This window comes from Solanum pennellii, chromosome 5, assembly GCF_001406875.1.
Source record: "Solanum pennellii chromosome 5, SPENNV200".
Lineage (NCBI taxonomy): Eukaryota > Viridiplantae > Streptophyta > Magnoliopsida > Solanales > Solanaceae > Solanum > Solanum pennellii.
This window is the reverse complement of record NC_028641.1, coordinates 74,113,625-74,134,753: the sequence shown is the minus strand read 5'-3', so window position 1 is coordinate 74,134,753 and position 21,129 is coordinate 74,113,625. Positions and strand designations below refer to the sequence as shown.

Sequence of the window (21,129 nt, the reverse complement as noted above, 5' to 3'; positions counted from 1 at the left end):
TATATATATATATATTATTTTGTAAGTTAGAGTATTCAACTGGCACAATGAAAATAAATTAAGATGTATGTCTACATGTACATATTCAAGTGTTTTAGTTGTCAGCCGAGACAAAGTTTGAATATCTATATAGATATGTATTTTTTTTTAAGTTCGTGTTATATCAACTGACACAATGAAGACAAGTTAAGGTGTACGTCTAAGATGTGCATACTCAAAGTACGTTATAGAGTGTTTACTTGTCATTTAAGCCAAAGTTTGAATATTTATATATGTATTATTCTGTAAGTTTGTGTTCATATATCAACTGACACAACGAAAACAAGCTAAAATACGCATACTCAAAGCTGGAGTGTTTACTTTTGAGTTTTAAATGTTTATACATATATTATGCATATAATAAATAAAAGCATAATATATATGACAACATTACCATGTACTTGAGAATAGAATCTTGAGCTTTAGACACCTTTTTCCTTCTACATAAATATTGTTCTTGAGCTTTAGACTCATCAATCTCTTCTTCTTCAAATAATAATTTGTTTTCTCCCTTCTTCTTGAACTTATGCAAACGCATCCTATCCTTCCACATTCTCTTTTTGAGTTCATCATAGCTTAATTCTTCTTCCTCCATATTTTTTTCATACAAAAATATATATATAAAAAGGGAATATAGGGATTGGTGAGTGTAACAATTAGTAACAAGGAACATATATATTTATATGTTAGTTATATGTGCATGTATATTAAATGGAAATGCTAATATTGGTGTAAATTGGCGGTGAGAAAATGCACAAAATTTAGTGTCTACAATGATCTTCCCAAGAGTAAAAGAGGATTTTGGATGTAAGCTCTACAATAAGAGAGCCACATCTTCACTTTGCATGTAAGTGAGTTGGGTTGGTCATTGATCTGTTCATTTATTAGTTTACTAAAAAATTGAGTGTTAATTATTAACAATCATATATTGTTCAATCCGTTATTATCATAATCATTGTCACTATTATCAACCGCATTGATCATTACAGTTATTACATATCAATCATCTCTATCATTATAACTACTATCATTATCATCACAAGTCACTACTTAACACCAACCATTAGTTACCACCATCACTAGTGAATGTAATTATTTTATTTTTTTAATCAAACAATAATCTTTATTTCATTAAATTAATATTTATATAATAGTATATTAATTTTTTTATTTAAATTATATATTTGTTATGTTTATAAATAAATAAATCATGCATGTTTAGATATTGAAAAACAAATAATTTTATCATTCGATATTTAAATTTAAAAATAATATCTTAATCATTTAAATAAACATCCAAATATCTTAATCTTAATAAAAATAGATGAGACCATAAATGTTAAATGAGAAAATAGGACACCCTACAAAATTTCCAATGCCAAATGAAATTACTGAGCTAAAGGCCGAAATCAGTAATTGGTCCAATTACTCTAAAGGCATAAAAATAACAACAAAAACAACAACAACAACAATAATAATAATAATAATAATAATAATAATAATAATAATAATAATAATAATTTAAAATTGATCTTCTGAAAATTCATATTGCTGGAGGATTTTTGTGCAACTAGCAAGAGGCTCATTAGAAAGGAATCCTATTGAATTAGCGAAGCGAGTATTAGATACCATGCCATTGTTGCTAGTGAGGACAACACGGGCGCGATCACGGCCCGTGTTGGATTCCGCACACATTGGATCAGAGCTTCTAATGAGGACGACATCGCAAAATTCATCGCGGCGATCACTATTCACAAGGATCTTATATTCTCCTTTAGAGTTTGTAACACCTTCAACAGTGTATGCCAAATCGTTAGTGTCCCTATTCTTGCACTCGATTCTAACCCTCGATCCTACAAAGTGCATTCAACAATAAGTAAATAAAAGTGTATTGTATAACAATATAATAGGCTTGATTTGTCATTTAAAAAAAATATAATGTTTATTTCCATGGTAATGATATATCAAATTGAGAAGTACTGAAAATATCTCTGAACTTTATGTAAGTTATTAGTTTCATCCTCAAATTATTGACAGTCTTAAAAACACGTATCTACTTGACTAACTAAACTTATTATTTGTAATTTTATTCATCAATATAAATGTCTTACCGTCATATGGTGAAATTTTTTTTTAAAAAAATCTAAACTTATTAGATACTTTCCAATCTAATACATGACATAGCAAGTGGTCTCCAACTCCTATAGGAGCATGGACTATTAATAAAAAATCGAGAGAAGTATTGAAACACCTTTAAACTTGGTGAGAATTTAGGGTTGTATCACTCATATTGCAAAATCAACGGTCTGTTTAAGTTCACTTAAATTAAAGGACATTTTTAAGGCTGTCAATAATTCGAGAATGAAACTATAAATTCACGCCAAATTTAAAAATATTTACTATACTTCTCTCATATATTAATCGAAGAAAAAATTGTGTCAAATAGTGATATCGTGCGTTCAAAATATTGATAAGAAATGTAGAAGAACTAGAATATTAATCCAAGCTCATAATTTGCTTGTATGTCCTTAAAAAATCATAACTCTGCTCCCTACTTTTTAAAGTTTTAAATTACTTCTTCTCAAGATAAAACAGAAAGACTCGAAAAATATATAATATATTCTAGAAATTTGAAACTCCAAAATGACTAAAAGTAGACAAATACATTGGATTTGCAAAAATGCACACAAAATTACACAAAAAGATGACACTCCCACGATTCTTGCACGGGGAGTGACAAGATCCAACCACAAATTCAAGTGAACCCAAACGGATTTGGTCTAACCTTATAATATATTCAATTTTACTTATTCAGTTTGAATCATTTACGATATTTTTAAAAAATAATAATTGATATAAATAATTTATTATTATTGAACTATTTTAATTATCACATTACGATGTATTTTGAATGTTATATTCTTATTTATCACTCCATCTTTAATCATTTTTTGAATATTAATTTCTCTTCAATAAATAATAATAAAAAATCAATCCACACAATTACAATATTGAGGTATGTGTATATATTCTTCATTTATGTTTTTTAGGTTAACTAGTCAATATTTATTACTTCTAACAATAATTATTCTTAAGAAAAAAAATGTACTCAACTATATCTTGATGTTTTAAAATGACAATGACTTTAGACCATCTATTCTTAATAAGGATAAGAAAATAAAATTATTGGAGTAAAATATCACAATATTCAAATTAATTGATGTTTTATCTTAAGTATCTCAAAACTCACTCTCTTATTTCAAAATCCAACACATCTAAATACTGATTACAAATTCTACTAAATCACTATTTTTTAACTGAATTTCATACCCTCAATACGAAATATAATTTATAAATAAAACTTATAATAGATACGAACTCTGAATCCACAATGTAAAAGACAAAACGAATTCAAATAAATTTCACCACATTTTAAATTCTAAATCCACTTCTAAAAACAATAAAAATATATAAATAATGACTAGAAAGTAAAAGGGGTTGATAATATTACCAGGAAGATACTTGGAGGCAGAAGTCTCAAAGCCACAACGACAAGTGTCACAATAAACTTTGCCAATAACAAGAAAAGTGTCCATAAAATTGGCACTAACATTAATAGAAGCAAATAATACTAAGCAAACAACAAATAAAAATATCATCTTAGCCATATTTTTTTTCTTATGAACTCAAAGTTAAGTGTTTCTATTTTTTAATTTTTGTGTTTTCACAAGTTCTTGGTATGTAAAATATAGAGGAATTTGATATGATGATGATAACAAAAAACCAAAAAACAAAAAACAAAAAAGAGAGGATAAAAGTGACATAATTGAAACTTTGGGGGACCCAAAGTGACTTTCTTCTTTTGTGGTAGCGTAAAGAGTGACTAACAGCTCGGCCCTGTAATTATTCAAAATTATGAAACTGACCCTACACTCCATTGAGATTAAAGTAAAAAGTCAATTTGGTATATTTGGAACGAAAATATAACGAGGGGTATATTTTTTTTAAAAATTTGAACAACAGGGTCAAATATACTTGCAAAAAATAAGAGGAGAGGTGTATTTGAAATGAAAATATAATAAGGGGTTTTTGAAACCTGATACATGTATTTGATGTGTTTCTCATAAATTGAGATATCATATATATATAAATATATATATATGAGAATGGGGAGTGAGATTGGAAGGAGGCGAGAAAGACTTATTATGTATATATCCCATATACATATAAATTCACTTAGATACAATGTACATAGAATAAATTACGCCTAACTCTAACCTGATGAATCCTGAGATACATATATTCTGAACATATCTGGACACATCAAAATTTGATAAGATTTGTAATATTATAAAATAAAGGATATCTAAATAATTAGCTCATAAACTGGTAAAATTAAAATTTTCCTAAATAATAATGGACCTGTAAATCTTGGCCCAACTAATTACCCACATGATGATTGATGATATATGATTGGGTCTTTCTGTGGAAATTTCGATTTTAATATCGTCATTTAATTTGTTTTATCTACTTTGCACAATATTAGATATATGTAGTTTTGACAAAGTCAAATTATTGTATTTGATACGAAATAAAAGTGGTACCTCCCCTTAGTATTTTGTATTTTAATGGGAAATATAGTTTTTAATCAAATTAATTAAAAGTAATTTAATTGAATTGCTATTCGTGAAAATTTTCTTTTATATATTTAATATTTTTTGGATGCAAAATTGATAGTTGAAAATTTTTGAAGTTATAATATGAAGTACATGAATATTCTTAATTGTGACTTGTGAGAAGTCTTTGGAGAAAATCATGTGATTTGACTTAAAAAGTATATAACTTAGGCTTAACCTGATATCAAAGTTAATGGTTAGATAAGATGAGTTTAAAAATGATATGAAATTTGATTTTTTTTTATCAAGCCAAAAGTAACTAAGAAATGTGTTATGAATCAGTCTTAGCCTAATGTAAATATTCGTAAAATGTCATACAAACAATTTTTTAATCGAGAAAAAATAATAAGATCAAACAATTTTTATGAAAAATAATTTGAGATCCAAATTCAAATTGCATATTGTGTATATATTGTGTATGTACTTAGGCAAAGCATGTGTCTCTTTGGGACTTTTCATCTCCCTATCCTTTTTCTTATTATTATTATAAATAAATAATAATCAAATATATTGGTTGTTTCAATATTAATCAAAGCTTCTAAGTTTCCTTCTCTATGTTTTGTTTGAGTAAATTATAACTTTCATTTTAGTATTTGTTACTTGTTTCGTTTATTTTTGCTTGTTTATTATTATTATTAAAAAAATATTTTGATTTGTTCAAATTAAAAAAATTAAAAGATTATTTATCTATTGATTTTTTTTATTCTTATTATCAACTATAGTGATTGTTAATACAATTCCCAAAAGACTAAAAAATTTATTATATTTTTTTAAAAAATATAAAAAGTTATCATTTTATTTATTGGTGTTTACTTCTAGCTTGATCTTCTTACAACCAAGTGACATTGTCCAAAGAAAATAAAAAAAAATTCATTTCTTAGAAGATAAGTTATTTATATTTACATAGAATCTTGATGATTGTATTATGTATGAAGTCAACAATACTTTTCATTAATTATATTTCAATGAAGTTTCAAATATAATTAAAATCTTTTTATTTTAATGCCTCTATCAAGAATGAAGTGACATCTTGAAGTATTATTTGATTTTCCCAGATTTGATGGCTATTTAATATTCAATTATACCATGTAGTTTATGAGGAATTAAAGTCAAGCTTGATTTGCCTTTCTTAATTTACCAACATTTCTAATTGAAATAACAAATCAAATAATAGAATAAATGTTATTTTACTAATTATTACTTCCAAGTGAATTATTACTTCTTTTATATTTGGAGTCCAATTATTTTCTCTGCTTTTACATCAATATCTCCTTTTTAGATCACCATTTAGATTATTGTCTATCTTAAAATTTGTGTAATTATAGCCTTTGAAATTGATAAAATATTGTGTTATTGTCTAAGGTTTAAAAAATTATAGACGGTGATTAATATTTTCTAATATTATTTTCCGAATTTATCGATCAAATAATTAAGATGCTTGATATGTATAGGTGCACAGAAACTAAGATCTCTTGATCAGATGTACAAAATGAATAATATAAGAAAATAACTTCTTATGAACCTTTTACGTATAAAAATAAAAGTCCCCTATATATAAATCATAAAATTAACAGAAAATTTGTAAATGACCTATAAAATCAATTCCGCGATTAACTTTTACCAATGACATGGAATTATTTTTAATATATTTTGCTTTGGAGCTTTATGATAATAGCATGAGTAAGACCTTTATCTTTTCAATTTTATTTTTTATTATATCTTTTTTCTTTTCCTTTTTATCCATCACTTTTTAGTAGTCTTATGTCAAAGAGCACTTAGGGTTATGGCCTACTTTGGTTCCAACAATTTACACTTTGTCTCACATATTAGCTATTGAAATGATCTAATTATATGTCAAACCATATAATGGTGTGTGTATAAATGGGAGGTAAATAATCGTAGATTAATTATATATATATATATAAAATTTGTGGAGAAATTAATTTTCGTAAGAATATTTTCATCGATTCAAATCGTAATTGAGGACAGAAAATTTAGGATAGATTAAACTAATTGACAAATGAATAGTTTTTTTTATGGGAGTTAGGTGTAGCAATTGAAAAATAGGGGCAATTAGTACCTATCAAGTTTGAATATAAAAATTGATGGTAAGAATAAACAAAAAAAAAAATAGAAAGTGATTGTAAGGATAAACAAACTAGGGAAGACAAATTCTAGATCATTGAATATAATATAACTTTGATATATCTCACTTTCAACAAATTAAGTTGTATATGTGAATTTGGTTCCATTATATGAAAATATGTTATATTTAAATTATATTTAGAAGTATTTTATTATTAAAAACGAGATAACATTATGAGCTTAATATAATAAACAAACAATAAAATCGGGAAAAAGCTAATAATTTCAAAAAATTGTTAATATTCATCAAGCAAATATACAAAAAAATTAGATACACCACATAAATGATTAAATAGTGAGACGATTAATAATTCTCATAATTTATAAATACTCACAAATAAATACATCAAATATTCACATTTTAAGTAATTAAAAAGTAAATATACATAGTCAAATATTACAAACACTAATTAATATGACTAAAAAAGCTCTAACCAAAATACAAAGTTATTAATATGCCGTCTGTCTTATCTTAAAATAAAATAATAAGCACAAAATTAAGAGGAGGAAAATACCTTAACCCTCCCCAACTAAAATCCCCCAAAATTATGGAAAATATAAAAAGGGAAAAATTGTATATAATAGCAAATTAATAATCCAAAATAAATGGAGTAGCTAAGGTTTGATTTAATTGTACTTCATAGCAAACGTTTGCAAAAAATTGTCAGGCGCCTCTCTCCCAAATATCTCGCTCGCCACTCTCCTCCAATCTCTCGCTCGCTTCCTCACTTTTTACACAAATACAAGTGTATAAAAATTGTTTCTAATTGTATAAAGCAGAGAAAATTGTATAAATACATATATTTTTGTTCCCCTCTCTCCCCTCTTCCAGATCTCGCTCGCCGCTCTCCCAAATCTCGCTCGTCACCCTCTCCTTTCTCACTTATACAAAATGTATAAATTGCGTTTCTGTTTGTATAAATTGTATATACACATGCAAGTATATATATTTTCGTCCTATACACTTATAATTATACAATAAAAATACTCCCCTGCCCAGTTTCTTTTGCCGTTCTCTCTTTCTCGTTTTATACAATTTTCAAATTGTATCTAATTTTTCTCTTTCTCGTTTATACAATTCGATTCAATTGTATATTTCTTGTCAAGTCTCTTTTGTCTTTCTCTCTTTCTCATTTTATACAAATTCAAATTGTATATAATCGTTCTATAAACTTATAATAATACAAATCGTGTTTATACAGTTCTCTGCCCAAGTGTCTTTCTCTTTCTTATTTTATACACTTCGTTTTATACAATTTGCTTCAACTGTATATGTATAGCGAATTATATAGTTTCTATGTTTGCTATGGAGCGCAATTATGCAAACTTTGCTATAGCATACAAATATAAATTTTTTATTTGCTATATATGAAAGTTGTCCATATAAAAATACCTTAAAACGAGAAAAAAATTGGAATATTCATAACCCATTGAATCTTTTAATTTTAATAGTTAGGATCCACAATCCCACAAAGCCTACCGTTGAAATTTTCTTTTCTTTTCTTTTTTTAACAATATTTGATAGGAATGTCATTTTCTTATCTAAAGTTTTTTAAAGTACCAAAAAGCAAATTTAAATTTTTGACATCATTTTCTCATTTCATCATCACCACTTAGTCCAAATAACAAAAAGGAAAAGGAAAAAGGTATTATAAGTAGTTTGCAATAACAATAAGATATTCAACGATTTATATAAGCAAAGTTATCATACGATTGTATAAGTTGAGTTGTTAATTTGAGGGTATTAAGTCTCTCACATTAATATGAATAATTTATTTATTATTTAATCTCTTTATATGAACGTTACATTTTTTTTTATAAAATTATTTTTTGAAATTAAGTTAGAATCAAAAAAGAATTTATTAATGCTAGTGGCAATAAAGAAAAAGAGAATGACTAAGAAACTAGCACAATAAAAAAATATCTTTACTTTTTTGTTTGTTTGTGTTGGTTTGTTCTTGAAAACAACATTGCCTAAACAAACAATTAATTTCATTTAGTGCATGAATTTTTATTTTTTTTTAGAAATTCAGGTCAAATTAGATTTATTTTTCTGTTTTTGGAAAAAAGAAAATCTAATTATTTGATGCTATTCATTGAGTGAGATTAAATACGGTCAATTCGTGGAACTAAACCAGAACATACAAATAAATTCTAAAATTAAACTTTTCATAAACGAAAAATAATATAATTAATATAATTTTTTTTGGATAGATCAAAAACTATGAAATAAATCTGCGATATTTTGAAATTGAAATTAAGCACATGAATATCGCAAAGGTCGTCCTTATTCAATTATCTAAATATTTTTTGAAGTATCAAATCACCTTTATATTAAACGTGACATAACAAGTCATCTTATTAACTATCATTGGTTATAGTGTAATAGTGAGACTGTTTTATTCTTTAATAAAGATGTTAAATTCAAATTTTAAATATGTGTGAGAATTAAATTTAATCAAAACTTCAATATAAACTCCGATGAAAAACCAAAAAACAAGTCTATCTTATTTAAAAGATTATTCACTTTTACGTCAAACCACACTAACTTTATCATTAGATAAGTTTGTGGGGTTTAAGTAGTGAATTGACAAGAGAATATACTCTAATTAGTAACCATAGTTACCCAAGAAATAGAGAAGAAGTAAACTATGAAAATTTATATTGTATATTCAAGGGTAAATGTTGGATGTAGAAAAATTATAATAAAAATGTATATATCTGATCTTTTTATTAATAATAAAAGAGAAAATATATTAGTAAAAAGCAAAAAGAAACAAATTTACCAACTCATTAAAAAAATGATGCATAGATATCCATTTACTCAAGTACCAATAATGTTTAAAACCAAATTGATTGATACATGACATTATTTTTTTGTGAACACATTTATTGCTTTGAATAATTGCTCATAACCTAAATTTCAAATAAGAAAAAATTAATCAAACTATGAAAGTTATTTAAAAAAAATAGGGGGCTAAAGTCATATGCAGCCCCTTAAAGTTGTCCGCATAATTCACTTAGACACCTCAACTAGGACTGATACCTATTGAACATTTCTATTGTTCAGAATAAGTACCTATTTGACACTTTTCGCTGACATGGCAAGGAAAGTGTAATACACATCCATTCAGCGCGTCAGAACGTATTTTTTTTTTAAAAAATCTCTTTCTTCTTCCTGCTTTCTTCTTCCTTGTTCTTTCTTCCTTAGCCATTTCTTCCAAAACCAATACCATCTCCGTCGATGATGTTGTCACCAACACCTCTTTCTCCCTCTCCCTCACCTCTATCATATCAACTATGGAAACACCATTACGATTTTTTTTTTCCATTTTCTTTAAATTTGTTCGATATTGTGATCTTATTTATGGGAAAAAATATAGACTCATACAATGACTATTCTGTTTCTTCTTCCATTTTTTTCTTATCGAAAATATATCTAATAAATTAGATTTAAAATAAAAAAATGAGTCTGCTTAGATGATTATGTAGTCAATGATTTTATTGATATCTAAAATTATAAATGGTTCATATTTTGTAGGTTCATGTATTGACTAATTTTTATGTATATGCAATTTGCTATTTTCAACTTAAAAAAAAAAAGAAACAGATCTGAAAACATAACAGTGGGTTAAGAGGATTTCAAGGTGATTACAACTATGGTGGAGGAGGGGGCTATGGTGAAGAATAGAATTTCAAAGTGATGACAACACTTCAATTTTTTCTTTTTTCTTTTTTTTTCCCCATCAAAATGTCACATGTACGTAATTGATTTGTCCATTTTCCACGTCATCGCGAGTGTATTACACACATTTTATAGTTTTAGCTGATTGTCACAAAAGTATTCAAAAGGTTCAAATCCGAATTAGTAGAGGTGTCCAATAGGTACAAGTCATAGTTAAAGTGTCTAAGTGAATTATGCGGACAACTTTAAGGGACCGCATATGACTTTAGCCAAAATAGGGTGATTGATTTCTCTCGTCAAAATAGAGAAAATTCGCTTTACAAATAACATTTTGCATTAATAATTTACTCTTCAACGTATTTCATCTATATTTCTAGTTCATGATCTTTGTTTTAATTAGTACCTGATCAAACTTCACATCTTTATTTCTATTTCATAATCTCCATTATCCTCACCAACCATCCATACTCATATTTCCACCTTTACCTCCGTCTCCCATAATATTTTTTTACTTACGTATCAAACACAACAAAAATAAATAAACACACCCTCAAAGTCAACACTTTGACATAAAGAGTAATGGAAGAATCTCTCATCTCTAGTACATTTTTTAAAAAAATAAAGGGCTTAGATTAACTCTCACACACACACCATTTTTCTATATATTTATCTCTTCATTTCATTTATTTCTACTTCTTCCCTTCCAATTTCTCTACAAAAAAAATAGATTATATCATAAAAAAATTAATCTTTTGTAAAGAAGAATATGATAGGTAACATGAGAAGAACAACAAGCACAACAAGGATCACCGTTGATGTGATGAACAATGGAGAAGGAAAACCGTTTGATCTTGATCTTGGTACTAATTATGGATTTTATGGTCATGATCATCAACACGTGTCATCAAAATATCACCATAGAAGTTCAAGTTATCAAGGTTTTCATCATCAAATAGAAGAAAAATCTCATTTCTTGACAACTTGTGGACTTTGTAACCATCGATTGACACCTTCTCGTGATATCTACATGTATAGGTAATTAATTATATATATATATATATTGACAGGGTAATGAATTTTTATTTACTTATTATCGATAGTGTATTATAGGAGCATTAACATGTTTAGTGTGATTTTATAAGTGATGTTAGAATCGAGAAAATTGTGTATATGTGAATATGGGTGTGGCTATGTTATAGTCAAGTGTTTAATTGAACATCTTTTATTGAAAAATAATTTCGTATATATAAGTAAAATAATATACAAAGTGATTAAATAACATATTCTAAACACTTTTGATAGAATAAGGTGTTGTAATCTAGTGGTTTTAGATGCCTTGAAAGAGTCGGTGTTCAGGGTGCTCCTGTGTTGCATCTCACTAGAAACACTTTTCAATTTTTTCCAATTTTTTTAGATATTTTTTGTGAAATTCCTGATTCCGCCACTAAATAAAAATAGAAAAATTATTTCCGAAGTCTCTTCACTCTAAGTAACGCATGTAAAAATACAAAAAAGGAATACACTAATAAAACAATCATATTAAAAATAATGAAAGAAAGAATATCAACAATAACAAATTATACTATAACCTAAGCATATAATAAAAACAACGTATAGTAAAAAAAATCAAAAAGTAAGATAGAGTATATTTTTCATTAAATCAAACCGCCAAGAGTTTATTAAAAAATACTCACTTTTTTCTAAATTGTTGAAAATATGTGTAAAAGACTATTTTTTAATTTACCTTTCAAATGAGGGATATTTTTGTTATTTTTTTATTTGATTTATTGCATTATTATGTAGTAGGTATGAAGGTTTCATTTTAAAATATTTGTGGGGCAACAATTATTGACATATACTTGGTATATATTATACTATCACATTTTATATTATTAATCATCTTAACATTTTAGATGATTAATCAAATTGTTGATTAATATTCTACAATTTCATTACACTTAACCCCTTTTTTATCTGTTATATATAAAATTATACTGAATATATTATTTTTCTTCGTGAACAGGGGTGATACAGCATTCTGTAGTATGGAGTGTAGGGAACAACAAATGAAAAGTGATAAAAGAAAAGAGAAATTAAAGCTTCTTGTCCTTAAAAAGAAGACTGAAAATTATCAAAATTACTCAGAATTGCCCTTTGCTAACTCTGAAAATTCTGGCAAGACTAAAACTATTGTAGCAGCTTGAAGGGTAATTTTGGAAAAAGAAAAAAGAGAAGAGAAGAAAATGATGTGTATTTATTTATATTTAAGTAGAAAAGAAATAACTAATTTGTATATATCAGTGTAATTTAACTTGCTATCAAATGTTTATTGTGTTTTTTTTCAGGTAAAAGTTTTAATAATGTGTTTCGTACATTTTTACTCGTTCAATATTAAAATGACACACACTCTTTAAATAGCAATAAACAAAGGGAAATTATAAGTTTACTATATCACCTTTTATATATAATAAATTCAATATTTTGTGAAATGATAATAATTAATAATTAGGAAATGTTAGGAATTACGTGATAAATGAATCTCTTGATTTTTTTTTAACAAGACAAATAAGTTTAGTATATTGGACAGGTACATAGAAGTCGATAGAGGGAGTAATTAATTACATATTTTAACTTATATTCCTTTCGGAAAAAATGAGATCTCTCATTTACTTGTAATTTGAATAAAAAAAAGTTATTTTCAGATCTCTATTGTATAAAAATAAAGATCACGTATGAACCATTTACACAATGAAAAGAAAAAAAAAGACCTTTTCTGATCTTTTATAATGCCACTTAATTTATTATTTCGTTGGCAAGTTTGGGACAACTTATTCCGAGATTAATAATTAGTGTCGGGATAAGTTATCTCTCCCCTTGGATGGTATAGTAATCCCGAGACAACTTATTTTAGGATAAAATAAGTAAATGACAAAAATATCCCTATAAACCCTTTTTATACATCACTTTTCACATTTATGAAGGATACCTTTGTAAACAAATAAATTATTTTTAAAATTCATCATTTTCAATACAACAAACCAAATACTCAATAAAAAAAAAATTTAGCATAACTTATCCATCATAATTAATCTCATCATAACTGATCTCATAACAACTTAAATTCAAACTAAACAACTCATTGAATGTTAATTTATCAAAGATTGTACTCGTAAATTACCATATATAAGTAACCTAATTGTGTAAAAATTATTGTATATTGTTAACAATGGCGGAACCAAGAATTTAACAAAGGATATGGAGATTTTCTTCTCAATTAAATATGCCTACACCTGGTTAATATATAGAACTTAAACTCTTGCGAAATAAAGGGGAAAATGTGGATTTCTAAAACAAAATTTAAATCACCATGTTATATTTTTTTTTTTCCAATAGAAACAAGATGTTGCTGGCTCTATCTGAGCTAAAGCAACCAACATACAATTTGGAGATAAGAGGGCCAAAACACATGAAGAGAAGAAGTTACAATAAACAAGACTTTGGCCCTTTTAAGCTCTCCTACACTTCACAATCATGCCACACTTAAACTTAATTATATGATGAGAAAATGGAAACAAAATATAAGATATAATAGGGACAAAAAAAAATAAATAGAGAGTGATCTTTTCTACAAATGCAACTACACTTGAGTTAAGTCCATTCTCTTCTAGTAATTTCCTTCATCTGCATATATATTTTCATTTGTATTCCAAAATCATGTTGTTCTCTGGTGCCAAACCAACACAAGCTCTCATTATATTCTCAAGCATTGCCCTCTGCTTTGAAAGGGCATTCACCACTGGAGTACCTGGTGGTACCTGTTGTCCAATTCACAACTACAGTTAATGAAAGGAAAAAGAAAAGGTAGCCTGGTGCACGAAGCATCTCGCGTTCGTGCAGGCTCACTGAAAGATTGTTACCAAGAAAATCAATAAAAAAAATGTTGGTAATTAAGTAAGAGAAGTACAAGGAAACATCATGTCTATGTGCCGGATCCTCCAATACTTCTGAAGGATCCGACATGCACTTTTGGAAGAGTCCGAGCAACATAAACAATACCCTTTGTGATCCCCATGTGAAGTATATTTAGTTTGTTGTGACCTATGCATATTTTTTAGACTATGTCCATATGGAGATCATAATAATAACTTCTTTTGTGTTGGAATCACTTCTAATTTATCTTGGACCACAGATTGCTCTGGTCATTTACTTAAGATGAATGAAAAAAACCATTTCACATCAGCTATAGCTCTAGCGCATGCTCAGACCAAACTAAAGCAACTTTTTTTCAACACTTGATAATTGCATAATGTTAACTTTTAAGCTATATGCTCAGACTCTTCAAAGTTCCAATGGTTGTATGTGGCATCCTTCCAACGTAGTGTATTTTTGGAGGATCCTACACGACTATGACAATATTTTTGGAGAGTCTGAGCAACATAGTTTTTGAGTCTATTTGAACATAATAAAAAAAAACCTCATAGAAACTTTACCAGGGGAGCCTTGGTGAGGTAGCTGAGAATTGTAGCCACAGGGTGGAAGGAGTGGAACTTCCCCTGAAAACAGAATCACTTCTCCTCAGAACAATCACACAACATTTAAGGGTACACACTACATGACGAAGTGTAAATCTTTGAAGACATTGAGAAAGAAACCGACCTCCCCTTCAGCTTTGAGCTGAATGCGAGTGCTGAGTTCAGCGAGAAGGACCAAATCCAAGATAATTGGAGCTGCCAAAAGAGAGTCCTCACAAGTGTTGTGCATAACTATAGTGCTCTTTCCGCCCATGAAAATCTCTGACATGTACTCATCCATTGCCCTCTTGCTGTCTCCAACATATGGAACATACTGAAATACAAAATCAAACATTTTGACAAATTAATATGCCTGTTTATATACATTAACTTTTATCTTTCTCACGTTATATTATTTACCTTGATCACAACAACATGGTCAGGGTGCTCGCCAGATTCATAGAGAATGGCGTTGCTAGCAACCATGTCATCAACAACATTACTTTTTGAGATCTCCTTAGACCGGAAGGTTTGAGGAGCAGAAAGATTCATTCCGTCATTGTTACCCAAGTGATTGTAGCTCACTATTGACGTTGGCTGTAATACAAACACCATGAGTTTCAGCACGGCTATACTATTTATCTATAAAGAAACTCCATCTTCCAATGACAAGTATGCTTATGTGCTTAATTTATGTATATAAAGTGCTTCAACATTTAAACATTCAACCAGAATTAACAGCAAAAGGCATACCTTAATACCGGCTCCAACAAGGAAATCAACCAGCACGGACTTCATCTTGGTTTGACCACTCTTAAAGTCATCACCACCAATTAAAGTGTTTCTCTTTATGGCCAAATCAATAAGACCTGTGAAATTGTATCAGAAGAAAATACTTACAATTACAGAAGCTAAGCTATAGCTGGTCATCCGTAGCAATTAAACTTTCAATAACTCGTTACAATTGTTATCGGGATTCCATACCTGGAACAAAAGTGTTTTGAGGGCTTCCGTTGATGAAAGGCACATTTTCCATAATACAAGCAATAGCATGCAATGTAGAAGGAGATATTTCAGCCTCATTTCTATCCACAGCAGCTAAAAGGTTTTCCATGGTGTCATTAAGGCCAACAACCACATTGCTGTACCTTTCGGTGTTGGCAGTCCATAGAACCACTATCTTGTCTACCTTGTTCTTCTCCTTGAACTCCCTAAATTACCAAGCAGACATGTTATTCACACTCTAAACTAAAAATCACATCTTTTTCCAGAAAAAAACAGACAACTTTGTTCAAGGTGGAAGACGGTTAATCAAGATTATAACTTTTACCTAATATCTTTAACAATTTGATCAACTTGTTCTTTCTTCGTTCCTTTGATCACGTTGTTGGCACGTGCTTCTTGGTTAGCCGCAATGAAGTCAGGGTCATAGATACCAGGAAGGGGAACCATGGATTCCATGTAGGGCCTCAGCTGCTTTTGCAGATCAACTTCGAAAACCTTAGCCCTTACCATAGCATCTGCCAAATTCATGTTGCTAATGTCCCATCCTCCAAATACTACATCGTCTGGGTTGACCTATATCACCATCAGATCAAATATATCAGTCTGAATCTAACTAAGACAGAGCAACTTTTCATGACTAATGCTATAAAGAGTTCGTTAAACTGTCTGGGTCGTTTAGTTGCAAGCATAACAAATAATAATCCCGGGACAAAAAGAAACTATTTTTTATCATGTGTTTGGTTAAACATTTGATCCGGTATAAGCAATCGCAGGATTATCATCATTTACGTCTTTTTTTTAGTCCAATAAACCAAACATTTATCAGTACAAGTAAATATTCAATCACATCAACCCCTATAATATAATTATCACGCAGGGGTGAACCTAACATTTCAATTACGAGTTCAGTAGAACCCACTAACTTTGATACAAACCCTGTATTTGTGTTAAAATATCCACTTAATAAGATCAAAAACCCCACAAATTTCTCCTTTCCGATTCTAGAACTCATAAACTCAAAATCCTACCTCCGCTAACTTGTTCACAAACCAAACAACCCGAAAAGTGCTTAAGTATATCCTTTTAGCATTCAACTATCCATAAAGCCACATAAAGTAACTTTACTAAAGGCAAATTAACCAATTTGGGAATTAGAATAACGTTGGTTGGTTGACTACCTGGACTTTCGCCTTATTAACGAACTTTCGCCTTATTAACGAGGATTCAATTCTAAACCTTAAACTCCCACACCCCCATTCGATTTTGAAAACACAAAACAAAACAAGGTGAATACCATGGGAAGGAGGCTTTTGAAGGGTGCATAGATCTCTTCGCCATTGAAAGACCCAACTCGAATGGTTGATGCCTGAGTAAGAGACCCAAAATAATTGGCTTGCTGCACTTTTTCTTTCGTTGCCCATGAAATTCCTCTGCCATAAACAATCAAAACCCATTACTTAAAATCACAAAATCTCATCACAAAATCAACATAAAATTAGATTCTCAAAACAAAAAACAAAAAAAACTCACTCTCGATTCGCAATAACACCTCCAGTCAATGTTGAACCATTGTTTCCTCCCCATCCAACAAGCATAACCCTAAACAAATCACAAATTTCTTCACCCAATTTTTTTTTAAGAAATCTGAGAAAAAAAATGAAGAAACTTACCCTAATTTTGGCACATGGGTGTCAGTTTTAAATTCATATTTGACAGTTTTAGGCTTAACAATCCATTGATAAGTTCCATTTCTCTCTTCATGAACAAGCTCTGTGGTTTCATAATCATACACAGAATGAATTTCATTCTCAATATACTTCACATTTGGGCTTTCCACCTTAAAATTTTCAATAAACATTTTCACCAAAAAAAATCAGAGAAATTATTCAGTTTAGAAGAACAAGTGTTCAAGATTCTATTTTGCTTTATGAAATATTTGCTGCCATGGAAGTGTATATATAGAGTTTTTTTTTTTGGCTGTGAAGAGAAAAATACAAGTGGCACTTTATTAGTGGAATCCCACCATAAAATTAAAGCTTAGCCATGCAAATATTTTTGATATACTTAGAGCCTTTCTTTTTGTATTTTCACTGTCGGAGTCAATATTAGAGTTTTGATTAAATTTAAATCGTGTATTTTAAAATTTATTTAGTGATGACTCTCTTAATAAATAACTTACTCACACATGATATATACGTCATATTGTGTATTTGGAAAAAAAAATTTAGTGTTAAACCATGGTAAGCTAAATATGCAATTTATGTAATTAAATTATTTAATTAAAAAATTTTAACATGATTTGGTGTAAATATGGAATGTGGGTAAATGAACGCAATAATTTTTGCTTAGATTGTATATTTGTACTAAGAAATTTATTAAAATTATTACAATTTTCTTCTATTTTTATCGTCATAGTTTTCTTTTTTTTAAGAATCAAACTACAAAAAATTTGATAAAAATTTACGATGTATTTTTTTATTAAATTGATATGCAAAAGAATTGCAATTAGTAATAATTTTTGTATAATTTTAAATATTTAAATTTTTGTTTAAGATATCGAATTAATATAATCTAATTTAACTTTGAAAAATAGTTAAATTAATTTTTAAAAAACTTAACATGACAAATAAAAGCAGATACAAGGATATATATAACTATTTAATTGTGAATCTAATAACTATGATAATTGTGGATTTTGATTGCAAGTTTAGAATTGGACATTTTTTTTAAAAAAAATAATCTCTACTTTTGTATCATCAACATTTTGCCATTTTTGCCTTTTTAAATTCAATATGTCGACGTTGTAAAATATATTACATAATCAATGTGAGGTAATTATACGCAAATATTTATAATAAACGTTAATTGATAAATTGATAAAATTAATAATTTAACTTGAAATGAAATTTAAAGGGGAATTTTTATGAAAAACTTGTTTCGATTTTATGTGATTATATTTTTTGGTCCCAAAAGAATATAACTTCCTAAATTTATAATTGATTTAAACTATTTATTTTATTCTTAATGAAAAGTTACTCTAGTAGAATATTCACAAATGCTTATGATCAAGTTTATAAAATCTTATTATCACACAAATATTTGTTTATGTTATTAGAGATTAACATTGACTAATAGTGTATTTTTTTTTGGACAACTAATAGTGTATTTAAAAATACTTTTTATATATATAATTTGAGATCTTCTTTTATTTTTTATTTTATTTTATTTGGAGTGAAAAACATGTGGGTTAGGTTTGTTGCGTGGCTTAGTGTTGTAAAGTTGATTTGAAAATTTCTAATTAGGCTGTTTTATTGGTATTTTTGTTAATAATAATAATATTAAACATAATGTTCTACTTAAATATGAGTTTAACTATCGTTACTCATGTGCACGACAAGGGATTTTGGTTTAATTATTTGAAGAATAATATCAAAATTAGATTTTATTTCGAGATTGAATCTAGTATTTTAATCACAAGTGTGTGGCATTTTTTTTTAATTGTATTTAAGGTGTGGTTGTTGAACATGCCATTTCAAATTAAGATTTTAAAATTTAAATTTTAAAATATATTTTTCTTTTATAGCGTGTTAGCCTCGATTAGCAAAGTTGAAATTGATTTCACATTGTAATCTACGAAAGAAATAGTCTCTTCCTAAAGCACTATAATGGGACATTTATATTCTAATTTTTATTTGAGTTATACCCATTCGAACTAAATATCTAGAAGGAGTTTTTTTTTAAAAAATAATTATTATGAAGTATTTTGAAATTATAACTTGAATCAAGTAAAGAAAATGAGGTCTTATACCTTCGAGTTTATCGTACATTAATCTCTTGTGTTAGGCGATCCTGATATTTCATTACATTCTATTGTTATTTGATATAATAAAAAATTATTTATTCAACTTTTAAATAAAACTTTAACATCAATATATATTTAAATTTTATCCATATATAATTTCAGACATAATATATCTAAAATTATCACAAATTGAATAACTTAAAAATATAAAATTTCAAACTTTATGTGGTCTTACATCTTCTGTGGGCTTCACCCACACACTTGGCAAATTAGAAAGGATTGTTCTTCAACATTGTGGGCTTCAATATTGAACTAAAAAGTTCATGTACAATGTGTATACTTTATGGAATTTTTAGCGAAGTTTTTCATTTTTCTTTAAATATCTCGTGTATTTTTATCTTTAGAAGCTTATCGAGTTAAAATATTGTCAATCCTTCAACATGTCCTTGGTATACATAAGTACCTCTCATCTCTAGTGTAAATAACACTTTGTTTGGATCATTGTTACTCATTGTTTCATAATGTATCGTATTGTATTGTACTCTATTGTAATGTATTGTATGGTAGATACAATGTTTGGTTAGATTGTATTGTTTGTTATTGTTTAGTAACATTTAAATTGTTTGGTTTGATTGTATGGTACTGTATTGTAATTTATAAATTTACTTAAATATCCTTAATTATTCTAGGGTAGGAGGTTTGACTAAATTTAAATAATTAAGGTAAAAGGTAAAATAGTATTTTGAAATTTTATGTTAAGATATAATTGGAAAAAGAAATTAAGTAACAATGGGAACACACTTAATTGGTTGTTCCATAAAATAGGGGTTTCCATTGTTACGTAACAACGAAATTTAACAATACAGTACAATACATTTTAAGTAACAATCAAAACAAACATTGTAGGTATAGAAACGATACAATACAATACAATGAATAACAATAATACAAACATATCGTAAAAGTTCACTGCAAACTAAATTTCTCTTAGAAGTATCATTAATTATGTTAGTCCTTGAGATGCCATTGATATCACATAAGAGAACTTAAAAGTTCCTCTAAGGTTTGTTACATCACCTAATTAACGGAGAGTTCGACTTCTGATACTATATTTGTTACAATTCAAATCCATGACATGGATTGTCTGTTTTAATAATCAATCGATTTACTTTTTGAACTACACAATCATATAACTCAAAAGCGTGTGTAACATGTAAACTTGTGTTATATATTATAACACTCTTCATTTTTTTTTCATTCTGATGT

At 28.0% G+C, this 21,129-nt stretch overlaps 3 protein-coding genes across 3 annotated transcripts; 1 reads left to right on the top strand and 2 right to left on the bottom strand.

Moving 5' to 3' along the window:
* Window positions 1-1,328: 1,328 nt before the first annotated feature.
* LOC107019025 (major pollen allergen Lol p 11-like) lies at window positions 1,329-3,755 on the bottom strand. The gene is made up of 2 exons (XM_015219613.2): window positions 3,551-3,755; window positions 1,329-1,892 (listed from the first exon to the last, which is right to left on the bottom strand). The coding sequence occupies exons 1-2, from the start codon at window positions 3,705-3,707 to the stop codon at window positions 1,561-1,563; spliced, it is 489 nt and encodes a 162-aa protein (XP_015075099.1). The 5' UTR covers window positions 3,708-3,755; the 3' UTR covers window positions 1,329-1,560.
* A 7,243-nt stretch (window positions 3,756-10,998) lies between these two features.
* On the top strand, window positions 10,999-12,896 carry LOC107019855 (FCS-Like Zinc finger 3). Its single transcript, XM_015220220.2, has 2 exons — window positions 10,999-11,580; window positions 12,569-12,896. Exons 1-2 carry the CDS (start codon window positions 11,312-11,314, stop codon window positions 12,747-12,749), a joined length of 450 nt encoding a protein of 149 aa, XP_015075706.1. The 5' UTR covers window positions 10,999-11,311; the 3' UTR covers window positions 12,750-12,896.
* Window positions 12,897-13,887: 991 nt separating this feature from the next.
* On the bottom strand, window positions 13,888-18,001 carry LOC107020459 (inositol-3-phosphate synthase-like). Its single transcript, XM_015220830.2, has 10 exons — window positions 17,732-18,001; window positions 17,592-17,660; window positions 17,356-17,491; window positions 16,387-16,634; window positions 16,041-16,267; window positions 15,810-15,925; window positions 15,477-15,653; window positions 15,202-15,390; window positions 15,036-15,098; window positions 13,888-14,360 (listed from the first exon to the last, which is right to left on the bottom strand). The coding sequence occupies exons 1-10, from the start codon at window positions 17,917-17,919 to the stop codon at window positions 14,241-14,243; spliced, it is 1,533 nt and encodes a 510-aa protein (XP_015076316.1). The 5' UTR covers window positions 17,920-18,001; the 3' UTR covers window positions 13,888-14,240.
* Between the last annotated feature and the right edge of the window lie 3,128 nt (window positions 18,002-21,129).